The following is a 27,721-nucleotide window of genomic DNA, read 5'->3' as shown; positions in this document are numbered from 1 at the left end:
ACATAAGAATAAACGGAGCTTTCCTTAAAATGATAAAGAGTAGCTATCTAAAACCATGAACAAGAATTATTTGTAATAGGGATAAGTTAAAAGCCTTTCAAAAGTAAAATCAGAGGTGAAACAAGATTACCAATTATCATTTCTATTACTTAATATTATATTAGAAATACTAGCTATAGCAATAAGAGAAAAAAAAGAAATTGAATTGGAATAGGCAATGAGGAAACAAAAGTACCACCTCCTGCAGATGATATATGGTGGTATATGTGATTGAGTTAGCGCTCTGGATTCCTTAGAATCAACTGGAGTCAGGGTAAGCAAAAGTCCTTGGTCTTTATTCTTGGTCTTTAGGAGTAGAAGTGAATTGGACGGACGCAGGATGTCCACGACCTCTCTTCTCTTCCTCTACTGCCAAAGTGACTCTGGCTCATCTTACTCCACCCCCTAGTCCCTCCTACAATTTTTGTTTGTGCAATTTATTAACTTGATATAATCAAATTATCCAATTTGCTTCTGATAATGCTATTTTTTGCTTTATATTCAGGTATGATATTCCATGCTCTCCTAATATGCTTGTATTGCTTTTATATCTAAATCATGTCCTACAATTCTCTGTATACATCAAATGATTAGAATAGTGGGAAGGGCCATTTTCCAAGCATAAGCTAATAGAGTATTGCCCAATGGGTAATTAGCCTTAAATGTTCAGTTGTCTGACTTCCGTGCATCAACTCAGAGTTTCAGCCCTTTACATCTCCTGCTTTCTTTTATTTTAGAACATAGATGGTCACGCCCTCCCTGACTTCTCAGGAAGGGAGATGAAAAGCACCATAGGGAAGTGGGGATTTCTAGCGGGTTTCTGGGCTGAAGGGTCTTAATTAGAAACAGGTATGCATAAACCCATCAACATGGGAGGTATTACACTAGCACATAGCAATAACGCACAGGCTATTAGTGATGATCTCCCCACAGCCAGTGCAGGCTCAATGTGGTGTAACAAACATGAATTGTACATATAAGTAGTAATATAACAAACAATATGAGTCAACATGGTTTTGTAAAAGATTTCCAGAAGTCCTAAAAGGAGGGTATGTAAATAACAATCACACACATGCCTCCTTCAGCAGCCAAGAGATAGTCCAAAACCAATCCATTGTCCATTGCTTCACATATCAGGAAATCCAATGATTCCTGGAAGTTTTTGAATTCATGTAACAGTCTTTTTATGTGTTAGGAAATCCAATGATTCCAGGAGATTTTGAAGTCCTGCAACAGTCTTATCATTTCTCAGAAAATCCAGTGTTTCCAGGGTTTTCAAGTCCTACAACAATCTTATCATGTCTCAAAGAATCCAATGATTCCTGAGGATTTTCAAGTCCTACAATTTTTGATGTCTATGAGCCAAATGCCATAATTGCCAAGCTCTTTCAGTGGTGGTCACAGTCAGTGACAGAACCACCTGATATTTCTTGGATCTTCTCCTTCATTTCAAAGGTCTGCTCTGTCTCTCTCCAATGGACAAGGCAAATATGGCTCATTGGCACCCATCTGATTCCTTCTCCATTTGTGGTTTACAAGCAAACCCTCTTTCCCAAGCAGTTAATCTAACTGGTCCCTTCCATTCACCACTTTCTGGGTCTCTCCACATAACCTGGTGAATTATCTAAAGACAGTGGAGCTGCTCACACTGGACACTGCCCTTACAGTGGGTTATAAACCTGTCTGCCTGAGCCAGTGCATCTTTGTCAAAAATCAAGAAGTTAATAGTATAAAGAGCCAGATTTAGAAGTTTTCTAGGATTACCTGTGTTTCCCCCTTTCTTTTGTTTTTGGAGGAGTGTTTTAATGTCTCTGTTTCTGCTCTCTACTATTGCCTGTCCTTGAGGATTAAAGGGTATGCCAATGTTGTGTAAAATCTTATACTGTGCACAAAAGTGTGCAAAATGTTTAGAAGTATATGCAGGTCCATTATCTGTTTTTATTGCTTGTGGCAAACCCATAATTGCAAATGTTTGTATAAGGAATTCAGTGACCACTCGGGCTGTCTCTTTTGCTGCTGGTACTGCAAAGGTGAATCCTGAAAAGATGTCTACCACAACATGGATAAAAGACAGACGACCAAAAGATTTATAATGGGTCACATCCATTTGCCAAATTTCATTAGGTCTTAAACCACGAGGGTTCTTCCCTTGAGGGAGTGTAGGAGCATAGAAAGGAAAGCAAGCTGTACCTGCTTTTACTATGCTCCTAGCTTCCTCTCTTGTTATTCCAAATTGTAAACGTAAAGCTTGTAAAGCTTGAGCAGCCTGATGATATTTAAAATGAGATTCTTGGGCTTCCTGGAATAAAGGAGTATTGGCCAATGGGTAATTAGCCTTAAGTGCTCAGTTGTCCCACCCCAGTGCATCAACTCAAGAGTTTCAGCTCTTTACAGGTATACTTAAAGAATCCTAGAGAATCAACTAAAAAACTAATTGAAATAAGTAATAACTTCAGCAAAGTTGCAAGATATAAAATAAATCCATATAAAGCTTAACATTTCTCAACAAAGTCCAGCAGGAAGAGATAGAATGAGAAATTTCATTTAAAAATAACTGTGGACAATATAAAATACTTGGGATTCTACCTGTCAAAACAAACATATAGTTCCTGGGAACTATATGAACACAATTATAAAACACTTTTCAAACAAATAATGTCAGATCTAAATAAATGGGAAACTAGTAATTACTCATGGATAGACCAAGCCAATATAATACAAATGGACAGTTCTACCTAAATTAATTTACTTGTTCAGTGTCGTAATAATCGAGTTGCCAAAAATTTATTTCATAGAGCTAGAAAAACTAACAAAATTTATTTGGAGGAACAAAAGATTGAGAATATTAGGGGAACTAATGAGAAAAAATGTGAAGTAAGGTGGCTTAGCTACACCAGTTCCCAAGCTATATTATAAAGCAGTAATCTTCAAAATTATCTGGTATTGGCTAAGAAGTAGAACGTTGGATCACTGGAACAGATTAGGTACACAAAGCATAATAGTAAATGATCGTAGCAATCTAGTATTCAACAAACCCAAATATCTAAGATTCTTAAACAAGAAATCACTATTTAACAAAAATTGCTGGTAAAACTGGAAAATAGTTTGGCAGAAATTGGGAATAGACCAACATTTCTGTATATTGAGACAAAGTCAAAAAGAGGATATGATTTATATATAAAAACTATAGAAGCATATTAGGAGAGCATAGAATATCATACCTGTCAGAATATAAAGCAAAAAATAGCATTATGGGAAGCAAATTGGATGATTTAATTATATCAAGTTAATAAATTGCACAAACAAAACCATTATAGCCCAGATTAAAAGAAAAGGAGAAAACTAGGCTGGGGGTGGGGGTAAGATAGAGGGCAGTCTGGGAATGGTGAGGAGCAAAATATAAAAATTTAAAGAAACAGGTAGGAAAATACATGGCTTCCTCAAGAGTGAGCCATTGCAGAATGTCACATGCCCTCCTGGCAGTTACTATTACCAGTCTGTCCTAGGCCCACCAGAGTACCTTTGACCACTGACCTTTGCAGTGTCATCTCTACCCGGCTCGCCTCCTCTGAGGCCTTCTAAGGTCTCTGGTCACAATCTCTTGAATCTATAGCTTAATAACCGGTAGCGCACTCAAGAACAGGCACGTGTAATCTTAACAGCCTTTATTATACCTACTCACATAATGCCCTAACTGATGCCCTGACTTGTTGGTTCCCGAGTGAACACCTGGTCAGAAGACCCACGTGTTCACTACCAAACTCCTTACCTCTCTTGGCTCCATCAGCTTGGCTCAGCTACCCCAGGCTAGGGAGCAAGGTTAAAGAGACGACTGCTACCTGCAGTGGGCTTATAAAGGGCCTGTGAGGTCACACACACAGCCAACCAGCGAGAGAGGCGTCACCCATTAGAAGCTATCTCAATATGACCAGGATCCCACCCACAGGGAAGTCCTATATCCACAGAGATTACTTCTAGGCCACTCAAATCTCCTATTGCGCTGTGCCCGCCCATTTAAAGGGCCCTTACAGCAAAATAATTGATAGACCAGTATCTGTAGATATCATTTGAATCAATTTCAACAAATCACTGTTACATCTATCGTGTAATGCTTGTGGACAAAATGAAAGGTGTTGGTACACTTGGGTAAGACTGGTGTCTTAAAGAGTAGTGATTTTAGCCCATTGGAGGTTCCTAGTAGAGCATCTCCTTAGCTCTATGCTAGTCAACATTTTTATCAGTGACTTGGAAAAAATATTAAGATTTTATTTGACACTTTTGCAGATGATATGAAGCTGGGTGGGCTCGCTATCTTCATAGTTGAACAGAGTCAGGATCCCAAAAATATCTTAACATTGTAGAGCAGTGGTCCTCAAACTTTTAAAATAGGGGGCCAGTTCACTGTCCCTCAGACTGTTGGAGGACCAGACTATAGTAAAAACAAAAGCTCACACTCTGACTCCGACCCTCAGCCCATTTGCCATAATCCGGCGGGCTGCATAAACATCCTCAGTGTGCCGCATCTGGCCCGCGGGCCATAGTTTGAGAACCCCTGTTGTAGAACATTGGGCTGATTTCAGTAAAATGAAATTTAATAGGAACAAATGTTAAAAGTCTTTTACTTGGGTATCTCTTCACAAATATGAAATGGGATGGGTTCTGGGTTAGTTGACACTTTGTCTGGAAAAGATCCCGGGTATTTAATGGATTGTAAGCTCACTATGAGTCAGTGGTATAATATGACTGCCAAAAAAAACTAATGTAATCATGGGCTACATTAGAAGAGGCCCTAGTGCCCAGGATTGGGGAAGCAATGATCTGTATCCCTGCTCAGACCTCACTGGACTCCTGGGACCAGTTCCGGTTGCTGTATTTTAGGCAAGGACATTGATATGTCCGGAAAAGGCCAATCAAGATGGTGAGAAGATCGGAGTCCATGAAGTATGAGGTTTCTTGAAGGAACTGGAAGAAAAGAAGATTTGGGAGGGAGAGGAACATGATAGCTGTCTTAAAGACTTATTCCACTTGGCTCCAGAGGGCTATATTTTATAAAGAACAATGGATAAAAGTTGCAGAGAGGCAGGTTTTTGGTTCAATTTAATTAGAGCTTTACAAAAATGGAATGGTCTTCCTTCAAAGATCTCTGGTTCTTCATGAAGTCTTCAAGTGGAGGTTGAATGACCGTGGGAATGCTGCCAAGGGGAATCTTATTTAACTGTGTGTTGGATCCCATAGCCTTCGATGTTCTGTGCCTGTGGAGTTAGCGGGATGCCAGTCTTGACAAGTTCTTCCTGGCTATCTGAGTCCTGAATACTTTGTGGCTGTAACGGCTGTGTGATTTCTTTGTGGAGAAACCTTGTCCCTCAGTGTTAATCACAGCCCTCCATTCCTTCCCATCCTATATAATTCTTACTCCTGTTCTCCTATGAATCCTTCATGGAGGATCCATTCAGTATGTCAAAGATGTGCTCCTTACATTTTGTGGGTACTGTTGCCTTACCCACATCACATCCCTTGATCTTATTGTATAACCAACCAGGCATATGCTAGAACCGACCAATAACTATTATCCAAGTCTAATATTAAATTTTCTTTTTTTTTCTTTTCTTTTTTTTTTTTCCTGAGGCTGAGGTTAAGTGACTTGCCCAGGGTCACACAGCTAGGATGTGTTAAGTGTCTGAGACCAGATTTGAACTCTGGTCCTCCTGAATTCAAGGCTGGTGCTCTATCCACTGCACCACCTAGCTGCCCCTTAAATTTTCAATGGGACCATTTATAATGTGGAGATCAGCAGTTCTACAAATCAGAATTTGACTTTCTGTTTCATTGATTGTCCAGACTTAAAAAAGCGACAGAGAAAATATTAATAATGCACATTAAACTTGTGTCTCATGCTTACATTTTCCCCAATCAAGAGCTGGTTGTTAAACATTTACCAGCACATCCCAGCAACTAGCCCATCTCTTTTTCTGATAGAATATTTTATACATTCCTTGTGCCCACTGGGAGATAGCCATTGTCCTTTGGGTCAAATCAAGTTGACTTTGATTCCTTAGTGACCATAGTATTTCATTATTTGTAATCTATGAGCATTGACACAAGAATATTTGTTGTATAAAGCCCATTGTGTGCATGTTTGTGTTCTTGTGCATGTCATGTGCATGCAGGAACTTGAATGCGTTCCAGGAAGCAGCTTGGGATGATTAAAGTATGGGGTAGTTTCTCAAATCCTATTCAGCTCTTTTATCCTGTTCTGTTCTGGATCCAACGCATGGCCCCTTTTTTAGCATCTAAGACCTATTGTAGTCTAGACAGCGGTCCTCAAACTTTTAAAATAGAGGGCCAGTTCACTGTCCCTCAGACTGTTGGAGGCCGGACTATAGTAAAAACAAAAACTCACACTCTGTCTCTGCCCCTCAGCCCATTTGCCATAACCTGGGCCGCATAAACATCCTCAGTGGGCCACATGTGCCCCGCGGGCCATAGTTTGAGAACTCCTGGTCTAGATGGACAGTGGGCGTGTTTTATCTTGGACTTTTCCTGAGTGGATGATCAGTCTTTTTTCTTTTGAGTGAACATTGACCTCCTTGAGGAGGCACTGTAATGTTTTGGGGTACAGTGCAATCACCCAATGCAAATGGGGTTCCCAGAGTGCTTGGCCCCTCTTTGTCCAGGTCCTGCTTGGTGATGAGTGTAAGCCTCTTTGTTTTCCCCTCAGCAGTTAATTTATAAACTACATATATTTGGATGGTTAAGCTGAAGTCTCTAAGTTCAGGGGTTGAGACGTGAGCAACTTTGAGAGGCTTTTGAATACGTCACTAGACTGCTCATTTTTCATAATCTTTTCATTGTGTCCTGGGATTTTGTCTTTGATCAATGGCCAGAGGATTCAGGGCAGGCTTCCAGGAGGGGGAGGATGGAACTTAAGCTGGCTTCCAAGGCAGAGAAAGATTTGATTAGACAGACAGAAGGGGAGGGCTACTCTACCAAGAGGAGCATTCCATTCCGTTCATAGGATCCTTATCAGAGAGAAACCAGGCCTGGAAGGGTTAAATGATTTGCCCATAATCATACAGTTAGTATGTGATGAAGCAGCATTTGAACCCAAGTCTTCTTCTTGACTCCCAAGACCAGCATGAAAATTCAGCTGCAGATTCTGGGACGGGAGTGCACATTTGTTCATTAGAAGCTCAGAAAGCATTTTCCTAAGTCTTGGAGACAGGATGTGAGATCTAACCTCGCCACAAAATTAACTTGATGTGTGGCCGGGGGAAGTGATTTTGGGGTCACAAGACTTGAGTTCACCATCTGGGCCCCAAAGAAGCACATGTTGCTTGCCTTCCATTTTTGCCAAGATGGTGGACCAGGAATGGGGAACACTGCTTATGACGGCCACTGCTGGTAACGATGGAGCTCCTTTTATCGCCCTTTTTATTCTGTTGTAGGGATGGGCTGACTCTCTGGTTGAGAAAGTGGGAGAGTTATCTTGAGAAATTAATAAGTGAATGTCAAAAGAAATTTTAGAAAGAGACAACTTCAATTCAAATTCTACCTCTGCCACTTGCTTTCATAGGACTATGGGCAAGTTGCTTCTACTCTCTAGACCTCAGTTTCCTATGCTGCTAAATAAGGGGTTTTTGACTAAATGGTCCCTTCTAGCTTGAAGATTCTAGGTAATGTTCTCTCCAGGCCCCCGTCTGTGTTCTGTCTGATTGTACTTTGCTCTCTTAGCTCTGGGTTCTACAGACTTAGAGAATCAGATGGATACTGCAGATAGGGGAAGCGGTTCATCAGGTTCTTTAAGTGGCTATACCAGACTAGGCCCCTGCTGCCCTTGGAAGTGGGCACCTGACACAGTGGTGTAGGGCATAAGCTGGCAGTACAGAGGGACCTGCCTCCTTCTTGACAGGTGTGAGGTCATGATCATTGGAATTAGATTCTTAATTACAGGGTAAAGACATTCTGGCCAGGGAAGAAAAGTTAGAGATGGGCTTTAGCCAGGGCTCATGTGACAAACTCTGGGACAGGCCGTGAATGCATTTCTGTGGGGGGCACTTCATTAGAGCAGAGCTGCTGTCCTTTCAAATGGCAGAGCACACCTCTCCAGCAGCCCCCACCACAAACCTACTGTGAGTATGGAGGATTTAAGAGCTGGGAGGGACTTGGAGATCAGTTTTAGTCCTAGTCCTTAACAAAAGAAGAAGGGGCCCTTATTCATGAGCTTAGAACCGGGGGTGGGGAGACTTGAATTTGAACCAAAGTTTTTAGTCAGGCTGGGAGGCTGGGGGATATTTGGGAGCTTTGTCTGTTAGGAGCTTCCTCCCTTTTTAACAATTAATCTCTTTTGTTTTTATATCACTGATACTCTTTATTGTATCCCTCCACTGGCGCCTCCCAGGGAGCTATATTTTATCACAAAATTATAAAACAAAGAAAGAAAGGAAAAAATATTTCACAAAATAACCAAAATATTAAAAATATGTACTTTTAATGATAATAATTTATCCCTCATGGTCTCCCACTCTACAAAGGACAGAGAGATGGCTTCTCATATCTCTTCTTTGAGTACAAGAGTAGTTGTCATTTCCCAGCATTTGTCTTCTTTTTTAAAATAAATTTTTGCTGACATCTGTTGTTGTTTCTTTCTTTCTTTCTTTTTTTTTTTTTTTAAACATTGCCCTCCAGTATTCTCTCTGTCCCCAGTCACAAGTACTATCAGAGAGAAAGACAGAGACAGAGACACAGAGAGACAGGGAAAAAGAGACAGAGACCAATGAAATTGACATCTGAAAACACATGATATGTACCTACTGCTCCCATGTCCCCCCCACCCCCCTTGCAAAGGGCTGAGGAAGAGGGTCACTTTCTATCTCTTAATTCAAGCTATGGCCTCTAATTTATTTTTTAAATAATAGCTTTTTGTTTTCAAAATATAAAAAGATAGTCTTCAGCATTCACCCTTGCAAAACCTTGTTGTTCCAAATGTTTCTCCCTCTCTTCCCCCTTCCCAGACAGGAAGTAACCCAATATATGTTAAACATGCCATGACCTTTTAAAAAATGTAATATTGCTTCATGTTGGATTTTTTGGTGTGTGATAGATCTTTCCAGTTCATTGTCAGAGTCGCTGTGTGCCTCTGCATCAGTGCGTGTAGCTCTTCCCGCGCTTCTCTGTATTCATCACAGAACAGGAAAATTCCATTGTGTTCAGAGACCGAAACTTGCTCAGCCCTTTCCCCTCCATAGGTGACTACTTTGTTTCCCATTCTTTGCTATTTTCTCTTATTTGGGGAGATTGATCTTTTGAGTTACATTGTTGTAGCTTCCACATAGTTACATTATAGCTCTATATGGGTTTTCTGTTGTTGCAATTTCATTGTAAGTATTTAAATTCAGTGTCATTGTATTCATGATGCATTGTTTCTCATTGCTCAATTTGTGAATACCTTTAAAACTTCTCTCTTACCCACTGTCATAAATAAGGAGATTTTACTTGTAGAAGTGTTGAGGTCTCCTGGAAAACCCTCAGAGCTGTAAAGGACTCACTATTTTTGTGACTTCAGGCAAGTCACACGTGGGCCTCGGTTTCCAGATGAGCTTCAATGGCTCCCTACTGCCCATTGGATAAAAATACATACATACATATATATATATATATATATATATATATATTTGGCCATCATCATCTGACTCTATATTCCTCCCCCTCCCAGCTTTGGAGCTAGGCCTTGTAACAATAGATAAAAGGGGAACACAAAGTAGCTCAGCCCACCTTCATCTGGCTGCCCTTCCTGGCCTGTGGCCCCAGGTCCTCTGTCTCCTGTTATTCTCTCTTATACATTGGGTTCCCTCCATATTGACCCACTTTCCCTTTCCTCATATCCTGTATTCCTTCTCCCCTCTTTGGGCTCTTGCCCAGGCTGTCCCTCATGTCTACAGGGCTCCTCCTCCTCAAGGCTCAGACCATGTCACCTTCTGCAAGAGGTTTTCCTCTTCACCTTATTTAGAGCAAACCTCCTCCAGGGAGTTGGCAGTATTAACAAATATATGTTTTTGCTTGATGCTTTCCCTCCATAAATTAGTTTTCTCACACACACACACACATGCGCGCACACACACACACACACACACACACACACAAACACACACCCCGCCTCCAAACTGAACTCTCCCATGATAAACCACTGGTGTCCATTACAGAAAACTTGCCTAACAGTGTTGTCACTTATTCCACCTTTGCCAGGAGGGAGGAAACAGCTTTTATTAGTTAGTTCTTCTGCAAAATCTCCATGGTTTCTTCTTCCTTTTTCTTCACCTCCATTTTTGTAGTCAGTGTGTACATTATATTCATATTCCAATCCCTTGAGTTGAGACAAATCCTTCCACTTGCCCCTGAGTAAGCTCCTCATCTTTGGCACAATTTGGTTCCTGCCTATGCCAGTTTCCCCCAGGTGACAGCACTCAGTTTTTTTTTTTTTTTTTTCTTGGCCTTTGCTGAGTGAACTGCTCTGATACTCATCAGTCTCTCTGACTTTTACTTCCTTGGGGTATATTATGCCCATGAGTGGGGGTGCTGGGTCAAAGGGCATGGGCTGTTGGGTCACTTTTGTTGCCTAATTCCATGTTGAAATTCAGAATGACAGAATCAACAGTTTTACCAACAGGGGAAGCGCTCCAGGTGCCTGTCTTCCCTTCAACATAGACTTGCCCTGTGCTTTGGAAGGTTTTTAGAGAGCAGCACTTTCTGTGTCTGCATGTGAGAAGGGCCCAAGGGTCAGAGAGGGAGCTGGAGACCCTGACTCTAGAAGCAGGTGACAGAACCGGCTTTGGGCCTTTGATCCCCTGGCTTCTGTCTGGGACCTCTGGGATGGGTTTCCTCTCTCCCACCCTCACATCTCATTGCTGAGTAAAACTGAGGCAGGGTCAAGATTCTTTTGAATTTTTTTTCCATGGTGGGGGAGGGAGGAAGGCTTCTTTTGGTCACGGTGCCAAATGAGCTGGCATCTGGCCAGGGTTGTTATAGAAACTTTGGAGAATCCTTTCGAGAAGTAGGGGGGAAATAATGTGAACACAGCCCCATTCATTCCCCCATTCATCACTCACAGAGCTTCATCCAGCTCCACAGAAGCTGCCTCAGTGACAGGAAGCAGACTCGGGAGAGAGGCAGGAGTGGGGTGGGATGGCTCCTCTCCTGGGCGAGCCTGGGGGGGACCCAGATTCTTTCTTAAATTCTGCTGCTTCCATGTCCCCCATCCAATGGCTCCCCGGTATATCCAATTCAGCAATTCAAGATGGATGGTAGCGCCTGAAACCTGCCCTGCCTTTTAACTGAACTTTTTCCCGCGGACCCACATTCACACTGTCTCTTCTCTTTGAAACCGTGAGATTCTCTTTGATTTCTTCTCCCTCAGCTCTCACATCCAGCAGAGCAAGCCAACTGTTCCACATAGAGTGGGGCCGGCAGCAAGTGGTAGTGTAGTGCAGTGGCGAGAGCATTGTTGGACTTGGAGTCAGGAAAACCCACACAGAAATCCCAACAACAGTACCGCGTAACCGGGAGACTTTAGGCAAGCCTCTTATCCGCTCCTGACGTTGTTGTTCGGTGATTATGTCTGAATCTTCATGACCCCACTTGGGGTTTTCTTGGCAGGGGTGGTTTTTGCTATTTCCTTCTCCAGCTCATTTTACAGATGAGGAAACTGAGGCAAAGAGGGTGAAGTCACAGGGTCACACAGCTAGAAAGTGTCTGAGGCTGGATTTGATTCTAGGAAGGTGAGTTTTCCTGACTTCAGGCCCAGCCCTCTATCTACTGCATCACCTAGCTGCCCTACTTCTTTCAATAATCTAATGATAATTATTATTAATCTAATTTTATATGTGATATAATATGTATATAATATGCTAATAAGCAATCATTTACCATCCATTCTCTGTCTTCTCTCTGAGGGGCAGCAGAGCCTGGTCAAGTCAACAAGCATTTATTTAATACCTGCCAAGCACTGTGCTGAGGGGATGCAAAGAAAGACAAAAAGCAAAATCCAAGCCCAGCCCCATCTCCCAAAGATCTCATAGTTTGATGGGGGAGATAACATGGGAAAATGAGATACAAATAAACTATAGCCAGGATAAGTTGGAGCCAGTCAGCAGAGGGAAGGCACCAATTGTGGGCCGAGAGAGCCAAATCACAGAAGCACAGACAGGAGGAAGCAAGTACTAGATGGGAGAGAGTCAGGGGGAAACCTAGAGTCAGAAAATAGTGTCTTGTGAGGGAGTGTTGTATGGTGTAGAAAGCCAGAAAACTGGGATACTAATGCATTGTTGATGGAGTTGTGAAATGATCCAACCATTCTGGAGAGCAATCTGGAATTATGTTCAAAGGGCTATCAAACTGTACAGACCCAGCAGTGTCATTACTGGGTCTGTATCCCAAGGAAATCATAAAGGAGGGAAAAGGACCCACATGTGCAAAAAGGTTTGTGGTACAAAAAATTAGAAAAGGAGTGGATGTCCATCAAGTGGGGAATGAATAAATAAGTTTTGGCATATGAATATTATGGAATATTATTGTTCGATAAGAAGCAATGAACAAGCTGATTTTAGAAAGGCCTGGGAAGATTTACATGAACTGACGGTGAGAGAAACAAGCAGACCCGGGAATACATTGTACCCAATAACAGCAAGAATGTGTGATGTTCAACTATGAAAGACTCAGTTCTTCTCAGTGGTTCAATGATCCAAAGCAATTCCAATAAATTATGGGCAGAAAATGCCATCTGCATCCAGAAAAAGAGCTATGGAGATCGAAAGTAAATCAACACATACTATGTTCACTTCTTTTTTTTTTTTTTTTTTTTCTCTCTCTCTCCAAAGTTCTTCCCTTTTGCTCTGATTTTTCTCTCCCAACATGATTCATAAAGCAATGTGTATTAAAAATAAATAAACTTACTATACTAAAGGAAGCCAGAAAGCTGCAAAGGGCTTTAAAAGCCAAACAAAGGATTTTAAGTTTTCTTCTTGAGGTGATAGGGAGCCACAGGAGTTTATTGACTGGAGGGAGACATGATGGATATAATTATGGACTTGAAGTCAGAAAGACCTAAATTCAATTAGACCCCTAACTCTTGAGCTTTGTGATCTTAGGAATGTCTCTTTAACTTGCCTGATTTTGTTTCCTCATCTATAGAAGAGGAATAATGCCTGGAGTCTGTATTAGCCTCACAGGCTTCTATGGGAGTGAATGTTCCTGTATGTTCCTGTTAACTCTGATGATTATTCCCATGGTCATCCTCCTGAGCCTGGCTCTCCTGCCATCTAGGAGTGTGGGAAGATCTTGTCATCTTGCTGTGGGCTCATCTCATTTGCTTGAATAATTTTTCTGATGAATAGACTTGGTACTGTCACTGCACTGCTCAGCAATCTGCAGTAGCTCCCCATTGTCTCCCGAAGGAAGTTTCAGTCTCTTTTGTCAGGGATTGAAGACTTCCCATGGTCTGTCCACAGTGTTGCTTCTTCTATATTACTCTGCTCTGTAAACTCCCCACTTTAAGTCTGCCAGATAGCTCTTTGATCCCTGGCTGTGTCTCCCAGGCACTCTCCCAACCACCTCTCTGTCTGACATGCCCCCTCCTGGTCTTCAGCTGGTAAATTTCTGCCCATTTTTACGAGTTCTGATTCAAGTCATCTAATATCCCTTGGACTTAATGAAGAATTTTTTCCATCTTCACAATTCTCCATTGTCCAGATGAGGTGATTTTTTTTTTTTATATTGGAACTGATTTTCCCCTTTGCTTGTGTGTCAGCAGGGCAGAGACCCTAAGCCCCTAATCCTTGTACTTCCCCCAATGCCAGTCACAGCGTTCTGCACACAGTAGGTGTTTTATCAATACCTGACAAATATGGGGTCTTAGACATATCCATGGATACTTCCCCCCGCCACTTTTCAATAGTATTTTATTTTTCCAAATTCATGTCAAGATAGTTTTCAACATTCATTTTTTTTTCTTTTCTTTTTTTATTATAGCTTTTTATTTGGAAGATATATGCATGGGTAATTTTGACAATTGCAAAACCTTTTGTTCCAACTTTTCTCCTCCTTCCCCCCCAACACTTTCCCCAGATGGCAGGTTGACCAATACATGTTACATACATTAAAGTATAAATTAAATAGTAATAAAGTATAAATTAAATAGTAAATAGTAACCTAGTAAGGATCTTAACAAAATACAATATATGTATACATGTCCATACAGTTATTTTGCTGCACAAGAAGAATTGGACTTTGAAATAACATACAATTAACCTGTGAAAGAAATCAGAAATGCAGGTGGACAAAAGTAGAGGGATTGGAAATTCTATGTAGTGGTTCATAGTCATCTCCCAGAGTTCTTTCACTGGGTGTAGCTAGTTCAGTTCATTACTGAACAAATGGAACTGATTTGGTTTATCTCATTGTTGAAGAGAACCACATCCATCAGAATGGATCATCATATAGTATTTCAACATTCATTTTTGAAGAACTTTGTCTCCTAATTTTTTCTCCCTTTCTCCTTTACCTAACCCCCTTTCCCAAGACAGCAAGCCGTCTGATATGGTTAAATATATGCTCTCGTTTTCAACATATTTCCATTTTTGTCATGTTGTGCAAAAAACAAAAAAAAAAAAAAAAAAAAAAAAACACAGACCAAAAGGGACAAGAAAGAAAACAAACAAACAAAAAAGGTGAAAATACTGTGCTTTGATCCATATTCAGACTCCCCAGCTCTCTGGATGTGGATGATACTTTCCATCACAAGTCTATTGGAAATGCCTTGAACCATCTCATTGTTGAGAAGAGCCAAGTCCAGCACTGTTGATCATTGCATAATCTTGTTGTTGCCATGGACAATATTCTTTTGTCCACAAGGTGTGATGACTCAGCATCAGTTCCTGTCAGTCTCTCCCGGCCTCTCTGAATCATCCTGCTGATCATTTCTTACAGAAGAATAATATTCTTTAACATTCATACACCAGAACTTGTTCAGCCATTTCCCAACTGATGGGCAACCATTCAGTTTCCAGTTTCTTGCCACTACAAAAAGGGCTGCCACAAACATTTTTCACATGTGGGTCCTTCCCCCTTTTTTATGATCTCTTTGGAAAATAGACCTAGTAGTGAGGCTGCTGGATCAAAAGGTATGCAGAGTTTGGTAGCCCTTTGAGGGATAGTAAGATCCATTTCTCCCCCATGTTACCTCCTCTGATCTTACAGTAGGGGAGATGGGACAAAGGAGCCTAATGAAGTAAGCAAATGGAGGAAGCTGAGTGGTGCAGTGGAGGAGAAGTGGGCCTAGAGTCAAGAGAACCTGAGTTCATATCTGTTCTTAGACCTTTAGTAGCTGTGTGACTCTGGGCAAGTTAACTAACCTGTCTGCCTCAGTTTCTTCATCTGTAAGGGTGATGGCACCTCCCATCTCCCAGGATTGCTGTGAACATCAGATGGGATAATATTGGCAAAGTACTTACAGCATTGCCGGCACATAGTAATCCTTTCAGAAATGTTTGTTCTCTTCCCCTTTCCCTTCCCACAGGCCTCTCCTGCCAGCATCTTGCTCTCTCTATTCAAATGCTTTGTCTTTGATGAGCACCCAGTCTCTCTTTCTTGTGTCTTTCTCTATCTCTGTCTCTGTCTTTCCCTCTGTCTCTGTCTCTCCCCCTTTCTCTCCCTCTGTCCTCTCTTTCTCCCTCCTTCCTTTGCAGGGATAAAAACCCAGTAGTGACTCTGGCAGTATCACTCTGCCCTTTCCTGATTTGTCCACAGAAAGTACCCTTGGCTAGCCTGTCTCCCTCCCTCTGCTATCTCATGCTGGTGTGCAGCCGGTGCAGGGTAGCCCTCCAGCTGGTCCTCCTGCCTTGGAAAGGCCTTTACTTGGGTTTGCCAATGGGCCACGAAGCTTTCTGACCAAAGAATAAATTGAGCGTGTGATAGGCATTTATCAGATACCTGCTGTGTACCAAACACCATTCTAGATGCTAAAGCAACGGAACGGTTCCTACCCTCAAGATGGGTGATGACAGAGCTCTGTTCACAGAGAATTATCAAGGAAAGGATGTCCACTAGACAGGGAACGAAAGGAGGTAGGAATATAGCGCTGCATAAAATGGTGTTTGGGGGCAGCTATCTGGGCTGTAATCTGCTGGGGTAGGGCAGCAGCCCCCCTGTGAAATCATAGATCTTCTGAAGTATTGAAGCAAGTCACAGTACCCCTCCTGGGCAGCTTCCTTGGGACAACCAATGCTTGTTGACAACTGCTCTTGTTTTTTCTCCTGTACCATCTCCCTATTTCTTCTGTCTCGCTGTCTCTGTCTCTGTCTCTGTCTCTGTCTCTGTCTCTGTCTCTCTCTCTGTCTCTCTCTCTCTCTCTCTCTCTCTCTCTCTCTCTCTCTCTCTCTCTCTCTCTCTCTCTCTCGTGTCTTTCTGTCTCTTTGTCTTTCCCTTTCTCTCTGTGTGTATCTCTTCCCATCTCTGTCTCTCCTTCCCTCTTTTCTTCTCTGTCTTTTTAATGTTTGTCTCTTTCTGTCTCTTTCCATTTCTGTCTTTCTCTGTCTCTGTCTCTGTCTCTCTCTCTCTCTTCTCTTTCTCCCTCCTCCCTTTGCAGGGATAATAAACCAGTCTTTTATTGCTGCTTGTCCTTCTAGTCTTAAAATTTTCTGGATATATTGGTTGTTTTTATATCATCTGTTTACCTCCCTTCTTCAGCAATCTCTTGTAGCGAATGATCAGAGAGAATGGGGGAAAGTGCAGTGTGTGCTATGTTTAACACCCATAGTCTCCCACCTCAGCAGAGAAGGGAGGAAAATATGTTTTCCTCTCTCTTGGGGAAAGACTTGGCCACATTCATCTACTCACGCTTTTCTTCCGGGCCACCTCTTAACAAATATTTTAATGTCTAAAGCTCCCATGGATGTTGGGATCACTCTTAACCATGAAGAATCTGTGAAATGGGCAGCTAGGTGGTGCCATAGTGCAGAGTGCTAGGCTGGGAATTAGGAAGACTCAACTTTCTGAGTTCAAATCTGGCCTTAGATTCTCACTAGCTGTGTGACCCTGGGCAGATTCTTAACTCTGTTTGCCTCAGTTTCCTCACATGTAAAATGAACTGGAGAAAGAAATGGTAAACTGCTCCAGGATCTTTACCAAGAGAACCCCAAAGCAGATAATGGAGATGCAGATTTGATTGAAATATCACTACAGGGGCAGCTAGGTGGTGCAGCATTGAATTCAGGAGGACCCGAGTTCAAATCTGATCTCAGACACTTAACACTTCCTGGCTGTGTGACCCTGGGCAAGTCACTTAACCCCAGCCTCAGGGGGAAAAAAAAAAAGATTAAAAAAAAAGAAACATCCCTACCACAAAAGACTGTTGTACTTTCAATAATCCCCATGTATTTTGTGGGAAAGTCTTCAAAGACTTTTTTTTTTTTTTACCTCTACACATATCTACAATAGACATACACACATACATGGGTATACGTACATATAGCCATATCCATACATACATCTCTATAACATACACATACATAAATGCATATATGTACATATCACCATAGCCATAATCTATGTATCTACAGTACACACATAAATGCATATGTGTACATATAGCTGTATCAACACACACATATCTATAATACACACACATGTGTATATGTACATATAGCCATACCCATACATACATTTCTACAATACATATACATAACTGTATACGTGCACATATAGCCATATCCATCCACATATATCTATAGCACACACATATATATATCCATACCCATAATACATTTCTACAATGCATATACATATATGTGTATGTGTGTGTGTGTGTGTGTGTGTGTGTGTGTGTGTGTATATATATATATATATATATATATATATATATATATATATATAGCCATATCCACATACATATCTATAATGTACAATGTATACATGTCCATATATCTGGATTGACACATATCTATAACACATGTATATATGTACAGACAGCAATACCCATATATACATTTCTACAATATATATAGATGACTATATATATGTACATATAGCCACATCCATACCCACATATCTACAACACACATACATATAAATGTATATAAATGTACATCTATCCCTGTCCATACTTATACACCCACATACATGTATAAGCCCACGGCATATTTGCCACTGTGTAAAAGGGATCTGTCCGTCTCCTGCCTTCTCCATGTTTGGCTGATGTGTAGGTTGGGGATAATCTGTGGGTGGCCGGCAATGGGGCTACTCTTAGAGTATCACGGAGTTGGAGCTGGAGATGGCGGAAGAGCAAAAACAAACCGAAACATTCCCATTCTGTCCTTTGTTCTGCCAGCATTTCTTAAGGCACTGGGATCACTAAGTCCCTGCTCACAAGGGGTTACATCCTGGTTTCCTTTCCATAGGCTGGAATCTCAGGGCCAGGAGGCAACAGATGGACTTTGAGGGGCGAGCACAGGCCTCTCCTTATTGACTGATGGGGAGAAACATGGCTCTGGTGGCTATAGGATGGCATTCTCTAGAATTGTGCCTGTGGATTTCCAGACCGGGGATGGGTAGGGAGCTGTAGCCACAATGGCTCCTGTAAAAGCAAACTTTTTCCTCATCCTCTGCCTTCTGAGCTGGGAGCCGTTTCTAAAGCTCTTTGTAACAGAGTGGGAGCTTGGCTGGCTGGGAGATGGGGTAGAGCTGGCTGGAATTTTAATTGCCAGCCAGCTCCCCGCACTGCATGTCAGCAGGCCCTGCTCAGACACTGGGGAGCAGCTGTTTGCCTGAGAATCTCTCATCTCCTATTGGATGATTCCCATCTCTCTGCTTCTTTATCCTAACTGAACCATGGGCCTTCCTCCTTCCTCTGTCCACTGGCCGTAGCCGCCTCCCTCGGGAGCTGTGACCTTGGCCTCCTTTGCACATTTGGGTATCCAGAACTGGGGATGGCTTCTGCTTTGCAGTTTCAATTTGATAGGGCTTGGAATTCTCCCTCCCTCCCAAAAAAATTTAATCTGAGACAAACACCTCTTATTTCCGAATTTAAAAAAAGGCTTAAAGTTCAAATTAAGTATGTCCTGAGACGTCAGGGACTAATATTGGCTCTTGGAGATCAGATTTGGATAGGGCAGGGTGTGGGTAGGAGGGGCAGTGGAGTCTAGGTAATCCCGGAGTGAAGGATACTGGACACATACACTCTTTCCTCCAGTCAGGATTTTGTGGTTTGTTACCTGGAATCCAGGATTTTTATGGCACCCGGAATGCCCAATTAGGAAACCTTTTCTGCTGATGCAGTTGGTACCCTTCCGCAACTTCAAGTGAGAGATCATTGACATGGTCAAGGTCTCCCACATCCGGCACGTAATGGAGGCTGTGGCTGACATCTGCTGAAGATCTCTCCTCCAAGGAACACTGCCCCCCATCTAACTAGGCTTTTTGTCCTAAGGGGAAAGGAATACTATGGCTGTGCTTTTTTTTTTTTTTTTTTGGCAATTGGGGTCACACAGCTACTAAATATTAAGTGTCTGAGGTCACATTTGAACTCAGGGCCTCCTGATTCAAGGGCCAGTGCTCTATCTACTGTACCATCTAGCTGGCCCATGTGGCTGTCTCTAAAGCATGTTTGCCTGGGCTTCAGCATTCTGCTTTTAAAATGCAGGGATTATACTAGACAGCTTTTAAAGTCCTTCCCAGCTTTCGGTGACCTTGTGGTCCTGAGTCAAAGATTCCAGAAGATTGGAAGGTTGAGGCTCTATCTGGGGGAACCTTGGAAGTGCTGATTTCTGAGAGGGTAAATCCCCTCCACATCTCCAGCCTCCATGAACAGCTTGGGAGGCAAGGGAGTGACTTAAATGGAATTCAATTCTACAAACATGTATTAAGTACTGGCATACAGTAGGTGCTTAATCAATGTTCATTGATTGTCTACTGTGGATCAGGACAGTAAGCACTGAGGAAAGAAGAGAAACTGAAGCAATCCATACCCTTGGGGGCGCTTACTGACTTTGGAGAGAAAGGGCCATATATACAGACAAGTCTGTGCATAGTATATTCTGTCTAAATACGAAATAACACTGTAGAGTTGAAGGGAGGATTTCTAATAACTAGAAAGGGGATTGGAGGAAGCTAGGTCTTTAGGAAACCTATGGAGATACACCTGAGTTCAAAACTGGTCTCAGACACTCAACCCTTCCTAGCTGTGTGACCTTGGGCAAGTCACTTAACCCCAATTACCTCAGCAAAAAAAAAAAAAAAAAAAAAAAAAAAAAAGAAAGAAAGAAAGACAAAGAAAGAGAAAAAAAAGAAAAAGAAAAAAGAATAAGCTTTATTCATTAATGCAGAAGTATTGATCATCCCCAGTTTAACTCTTTGAGGCTACCATGTCTTTTATTTTTTTTTTGTGGCAATGCCCTGTTTTTGTTATTCACTGGAATGGAAGCTCTTGCGGGACAGAGAGTGTCTTGGGGCTCTCCTGGCTCCTCACAAAGCACCTTGAAAGCACCATGAGAGCTTGAGAAGTATTTGTCAAAGTTGAGAAAGATGAAATCAAATGATGGAAGCTTCATCCTCCTGACTGTCCCATTGTATATCCCTTCCCCTCCAGAGTCGTCTTAAAGAAGCTGTGCAGCTCTTAGAGGATTACAAGCATGGGACGTTGCCTCCTGGGGTCACCAACGAGCAGGTAAGCCTTCGGATCCCTGGCTGGGCTGGCTCTGGAGGGGAAAGTGGAGGTTGTGGTGATGGGGAGGCAGGTAGGTGCAGGCTGAGCATCCAAAGGCACACATCCTCCCCGGTGAATCCCCAAACCTTATTTCAGCCCTAAATGAGTCTGCTAGTCTTGGGAATCTCCAATGTTTGGGGGGCTGCTGGAAATCTCCCTCTTTGCCTCTTTCTTCGTTCTCCGCCCTTGGATGCACTGGGTGGCTGGTGGGACAGTGAGCAAGTAAACCACATGCAAAAAAGGAGGAGAGTGGCAGGCCTGGTCAATGAGGCTCTGGGAATGGGGAGAGAGGTCCCTTGCCTCCTGCAGACCACCAGAGCCTGACCTAGCCCCATGCCCCTTTCCTTTTCTTTTTTTTTTCCACCTTAAATTCCTTGTCCAGGAGAAAGGGGGGGAAGAGGAGAAGAGAGAGCTGAGCTGGAAAAGATGATTAATTTTTTCTTCCTGAGGTACTGTTCCTTTTTAAGTATCAGTACTGACTGACTACCATGTTTCCAAGCTTCCATTCTCTTCCTGAACAAATGGAACTTTTTCATTTGTCTTGTGGAGGATCCTTAGAACTTGTCCTTCTCCCTCCCTGGAGGGATTGTGAGGGAGTGTGCTGTAATAATAACGAGAATGGCCCTTTCTGCAGTGCTTTCAAATCATCAAAGTGCTTTGTAAATGGTATCCCGCCCAAGTGTGTTACAGCCCTGTAAAATGGAGACTATGGGCCTTATTATTTTCGTTTTACAGATGAGGAAACTGAGGCTCAAGGTGACAACAGCAGTGTCAGAGATGGGATCCAAACTCAGTTCTTCCCAACTCCGATCCAGAATTGTCTTGACAGGCCCAGGCCTAGAGGCAAGGACATTGGATTTGGAGTCAGATGTCAGTGAGTCAGTCAGCTAATACACACTTACTAGGTATCTGGCATCCTGTGAAGAGCTGGAGGGGCAAAGAAAGACAGAAGGCAGCCCCTGCTCTTAACGAGCTGTGACAGTGATGGCCTTTGTGACTTTGGGAGGATCACTTATTACTCATCCAGACCTCAGTTTCCTCATTTGTAAAAGAAGAGGGTATGACTGTAGCTGGTCTAAGGCTAGATTCTACTTTAAAATCTGTGATCCCCCATCATAGTCCTGGGGGAGTGGTTTTATTGGGAGGGGTGGGGTTGGTGATCACATAGACTAATGAGCCCTCCCCCAAACACCCCGTTTTTCTGTTCGGGCTCTTCCGTAGGTGAGGGCATTTTCTGCCCAGGGCAGTTCACCACGAAAGTTCGGTGACACTTTGGGGGGGGAGGGGGCGGTTTTTAAAAACTACTTTGAGTCCAGAAAGAGAAAAACAAGTAACATGGGAATATCGACAAAGATGCACACACAGCAAACACATGTACACACATGTACACACATATGTATGTTGGGGGGGACACTTAAAAACACCATTGTTGTCAGTTTCCTGGCTGCCGCCTACCTTTCCAGCTTCCTGCATGGGACTCTCCCTAGCACATGCCATCTTCCTGCGACACTAACATGCGACACTATATGTCCCCATCTTTGCACTGGCCATCTTCCCGCCATCTTCATCTTAATCTCAGGAAATCCCAGACTTCCTTCAAAACTCTGCCCAAATGCTCTAGCACCCACTCAGCCTATTGGGCAGACCTGAGACTGTATGCCTTATTTGGCACCTGTAGTCCACCGCTTCTGACAAGAGGAGGGAAGCCTGCTGTTTTCCCTGTCAGTTGTCTCAGAAGCATGGTACGTGTTTCGGTGCATCCCAGATCTCCGTCCTCCTCCAGATCTGTGTCACTTCATCCGCCCAGGCTGTGTGCTACCCCTTTCCTTTCTAGTTCATCTTTTGACCCTCGGTACAACCCTCGGAGGTCAGGGTGCTGCCCTCTGTGGAGGAGGCAGAGGGATGAGTAACTTCAAAGCCTAGAATGTCAGAACTGGGAGGCTCATGGAAGCTACCTAGTCTCCGCTACCCCAACAATTAAAGATCTCTCCCACTTGGGATTTCTTGCCTCCCCAGTTGGGGAGCCAAGGAGGAGGGAACTGGAGGAGGGAAAAGCGTCATTTCAGTTTCAGATTTTATGGAGTGAGGCTCCCAGGGTGTTAACATTTTATCCATCATGAGATTGTGCCAGTTTCCCAACTAGCCGATGGATGTCGCTGATCCAGGCCTGCCCCTTCATTTTACAGATGAGGAAACTGAGGCTCAGATGGTTAAAATCACTCGCTCAAGGTCAAGCAACTAGGGAAGTGCAGAGTGTGAACTAGACCTGGCCTGGTGACGGGTAGTGCAGAGCTCCTGTGACTCTAGCTCCCTTAAGAAAGTGGCAGGCCAAGTTTAGGGTGAAGGCCCAAGTTCTGTGTCTCTTGGATTTGACAAGAACCTCTCCTACTCCAGGGACAACAATAGCGGTTCTCTCTGAGGGGGGAGTGAAGGGAGGGAGGAGGTGTGTCTGGCTTAGTCCACCTTGCTCATGCAGGTGGATCTCTGCAACTCCTCAGCTGGTGCTGAAAGAGACCCATGCAGCGGGATTTTTGCTTGACCCTCCTTTTAAAGCTTCAGGAAATTATTCCCCAGAATGCTAGTGGCCCCTGGGATGTGGTTCAAGCACCCAGTGATGTGGGTGATGGAGACACCAGATGGTGGCGGGCACCAAAAGGTGGGGTTTGGTCTTGTGAAGAATTCACAGTGACCATTCTCTTGGGCAAAAGGCAGATTTATTTAAGGGAATGGGTTACAGACAAAAGAGAGGGATCCAATAGACGCTGAGAATGGAAGATGTGAAATAGAAAAGGAGAACATAGGAAAGACAAGTTCCTCAGTGGAACTCCCAATTACCCAGAAGAAAGGGGGCAGCCCAGGAATTGGGGCGAGCCCTTAGCTGGCAGGCTGAATCCTGAAAGGAGCTTGGCTCCTAAAAGAGGTAGTTAGCTGTAAGGAGGAGAAGTGAGGTTGGGAAACACAGTGGAGTTAGGGGAAATGCCGTGTGACTGTGGTGGACTGACCCAAAGGAGGGCAGCAGCTATGGCCCAGAAGGAGATTTACAGGGAAAATTTAACCTCAGAGCCATGACTGGGATTTCTGGGACTGCTGGAGATTCTTCAGAGGGTGGGTCTTAGGGGCCTGACATAACTAGGATTTCCAACTAGATCTGAGTTTGTGGATCTGGATGTGTCCTCTGTTTGGGGGCCATGGGTCAAGGATTTTGTTGGTGTGGGAAGTACTGGGATGACCTTCACAGCACAGATAGAGCCTGGTGGCCCAGAAGAGACTCTCATGACATTTTCTACGGTACAAGAGAGACCTCCTCTCCCTGGTGGGCCATGAGGATATTCCTCAAAATGTTCCTCTCTTCTCCATCCGGGCTTAAACTTCCTAGAATCGAACCAGATAAGGCTCTGGGTCTTTTCCTCAAGTCCACACCCTGGCTTCTTTGAGGATTAAATTAACTGGGGATAAGGGCAGGAGAAGAAAAACAGGAGGATGGGTCCCCCAAAGGAGGATGGATGAGGAAGCATTTATCCAGCACTCCCTCTGGGCCGGGCTTCAGATTGAGGAGGCAACAAGTTGGAGAGGGGCCTTAAGGGGCTGTGGCGGGGTTGGGAATGGCCAGGGATTGTCGGGGAGGCTCGCTCCCAAACAAAGACCTGTGGGAACCCGGGGCACCATGGGAGGGGTTGAGGAGGCTCCATGGTCACCCTGTGACCTCTACACTGGCTATAAAGGGTGACCTGCCCTTGTGGCTGAGTTGCCACACGGATGGCTGCTGTTGGTACTGTTGTTTCTCCTTGGACAGTGAGACGGGGCTTTACAACTTAGGAACACCAGGGCAACAAATAACAAAACCCCACGAAAATGGAAAAGGAAACCCCAAGATGTCCTTAAGTCCACCCATGGCCAAAACATGTGACGTTAACGTTTAACTCTCCATCGCTTGTGTCCAGGCCCCAGCAAGGGTTTGTCGGCCTAAGGCCAGTGCACAGACCAACCTTCACTCTGGGCTTTTGTTCATCATGTTTGCTGAGGTGCCTTTCCCCTCACTGGAGAAGGCTCCGCTTCCGTCCCTGTCGGCCTCTCGGTCTGCTTTCCTGCAGCTTTCATCAGCAGGAAGTTTTGCTCCTATGCAGCTCATGTTTCCCCCCTGGTCCCACCTCCTAAGGCCAAACAACAAATCTGGGCCCCTCCCTAGCCTCTCCAGTCCCTGAAGGCAGCTGATGTGAGCCCCCCAAGCCTTCTTGCATCTGGGCCAAGCATTCCCAGTGCCTTCAGTACTACGGCATATGGTCTGGGACTCTCAGGTGACAAGTTCCTGCTTCCAGACACTCTCTAGCTTACTGGGACCGTTCCAGGAGGCAGAGCCCCAGACCCGGCCACCGGCACTCACCGAAGGCCTCGCTGCTTTGAGGCCGTGCTTCTTTGGCTGGCCTGCTCTGCCGACGGCTCGTATCGAACTTGCCGGGGCCCCAGAGCTTCCAGACAGCCTCCTCTTTAGCCAAGCCTTCTCCACCCCGGCTTTTGAAGTTTATTTTTTGAACCCAAGTATAGTCCTTGACATTTATCCTGATTCCATTTCGTCTTCTTGGAGTCAGCCCATCCTTCCAGACTGCCAAGATCTTTTTGGACGCGGACTTTGTCTCCAGTGTGTGAGTTCTCCCGCCCAGCTTTGGGACATCTGCAAATTGCAGAAGCCTGCCACGTCTCCCTTCCAGTTACCAATAAGGATGTGGAGCGGCAGAGGGGCTCCACCACCAACCTTCCTCCGGAGCGGTTGCCCTTTGGGTCCATCCTTCCCCGGGCTCCGAATCCATTGAATTCAATTGCTCTCCAGCCCATAGGGGCCTGTGAGACTTTTAAATCTTTTTTCTTGAGGAATAACTTGGCATTTTTTTACATTTGGGGAGCGGGGTGACCCAGAGGGTTAGGGAAGGGGGATGGGCGGTGGCAGGTTGGGCAAGCTCTGTTCTCTTTCTTTCCTCCATGATTTGGCTTCCTCGGCCTTGACCTGGGCCTGCTTGGTGTTCTATCCACAGTGGGTGGTTAGGTCAGTAGGTCACCACAGGGAGTAAATGAGTGAAGATACACTTATTAAGCTCTTGCTGTGTGCCAAGAACTATGCTGACCCCTCAGATACAAATAAAGGAAAGAGAGAGTCCTGCCCGACAAGGAGTTAGCCTCCTTACCTGGAGGCGGCACATGGAGGGAGGTAGTGGCCAGGGAAGCCGGTTTTGATCAGTGGGGCCTCGACTGGGCACGTTCCCTCCGCCCATGGTGGTGACACTGTAGTCTCAGTGGTCTCTCTTTGTGGTCTCAGAATGGAAAGGGAGGGTTAGGAGAAAGACAGTGGCAGGGGCCAGGGGGAAGGGAAGCATTCGGGTCCTTGGAGACCCCGGGGCGGGAGCAGAGCTCAGATCCAGGGCATGGTTCCTGGTCCAGGGAACAAGGCAGTTTATGAGAAAATAGCAGGAACCATAAAATAAATTAGGCCTATCCCTCCATCTCATGGGACAGAGCCCTGCTCGCCTTGCCCTAGTTACAACTCCAGAATTCACTTGTCTCCTCCTCCCTCCCTTGTTTTCCCCTTTCCTTACCCAGGGGTTCTTGGTCCCAACTTTCCCCAGTTTATCCTCAGCTAATTTCCAAACTCTCTAGGGACCCCTTCCATTCTGCCTGATTTTGCTCTAGTTCTCTCTCCTGTAAGCCCCCCTCCCCCTTCTCTAATCCACTGCTTAGATGGAATCTGTTCCCTCTGGACTAGCCACCAGAACCACTTAAGTCAGCCCCACCCCCATGCTCACTTCTTTGGACCACTCAGAAAGGGATTTCCCCCCAGAAAGCTCATTTCTAGAACTCTAAAGGCTATGGAACCTCTGCTCACGATAGCGTCAGGCGTATGTCACGATTCCCGTTTTCTAGATGAAACTACGAAGGCTTCGGGAGGTTCCTTGCCTTGCTGACGGTTGTACCACCAGCAAGTGTCCAAGGCGGGAGAAGGACCCGGGTCTCTTGGCTCCTGAGTCTTGCGCTCTCAGTGTGGCCTCCAGCAAAGCAAAAAAAAAAAAAAAAAAAAAAAAAAAAATATATATATATATATATATATATATATATGGATACAAAGAGTGAAGGGCTCCCGTTCCCCTCTAACAGGAGAATGAGCTAAGGGGGTAGAAATAAGTCAAGGGAGATAAAGATCTTCTCTGGAGTCTGGGCTGGTTCGGAATCCTTTTCAAAGCAGGGACAACTCATCTGTCAGCAGAGCAATTTTCTCCAGAGAGCACAGGGAGGGTTTCGGGGAACCTCTGGAACACGGAACCTCGGTCTCCCAGTGGTGCCTGACACGGGCCCACGTCCCTGGGGGTCCTGGGACCAGACATCTGGAGCTGGCAGGGCCTCAGAGCCCACCCCTCCCCATTTTACAGCCGAGGAAACTGAGACCCAAAGTAAATAACTTGCCAAGGTCTAAGCCAGAAGAGACCTCTGAGGTCGAGCCCCTTGTTTTACATGTGGGTCCCAAGGAGCTCCATTCCCTCTTCCCTGTACTTCAGGATGCCTACTCAATCAGCAAGCATTTGTTAAGCACCTACTATGTGTCAGCCGGTGCTGACCTGTCTCCTGACCCCAATTCTGTGACGTTCCTGCTGTCAGTCACCAAAAAATGAAGCACATAGTTGGTGCTTAATAAATGTTTATTGACTGATTGACATTTACACAGGACACGTTTTGTCCAGGAGCTCACGTGAGCTCCTTCCCGTTGAGGACCCCAAGGGCTAGCATCTCCATGCCTTAGCCAGAGTCACCTGCAGCTAATGAGGTCAAAGTTGGAAGTGGAGCCCTGGCAGAGACGGCCTTCTGGGTGTTTAGGGATCAGTGATAAACTCACAGAAAGTCTGAGGCAAAAGGTAAGTCAGGGCTCAGCAGCCCCCACACCCATCTGTGGCGTGA

The 27,721-nt window shown here is 44.3% G+C and overlaps 1 protein-coding gene across 3 annotated transcripts in view; it reads left to right on the top strand.

The window, feature by feature from the left end:
- Positions 1–27,721, top strand: part of SFXN5 (sideroflexin 5) — a 203,896-nt gene that overhangs the window by 27,511 nt on the left and 148,664 nt on the right. For all 3 annotated transcript variants that reach the window (XM_074285546.1, XM_074285548.1, XM_074285547.1), the window contains exon 3: positions 20,669–20,746. In XM_074285546.1, the coding sequence (XP_074141647.1) occupies positions 20,669–20,746 (78 nt within the window). The remainder of the gene's footprint in view (positions 1–20,668; positions 20,747–27,721) is intronic.

The sequence above is a fragment of the Sminthopsis crassicaudata genome, chromosome 2 (assembly GCF_048593235.1).
Source record: "Sminthopsis crassicaudata isolate SCR6 chromosome 2, ASM4859323v1, whole genome shotgun sequence".
Taxonomy (NCBI): Eukaryota; Metazoa; Chordata; class Mammalia; order Dasyuromorphia; family Dasyuridae; genus Sminthopsis; species Sminthopsis crassicaudata.
This window is presented reverse-complemented; position numbering and strand designations above follow the sequence as displayed.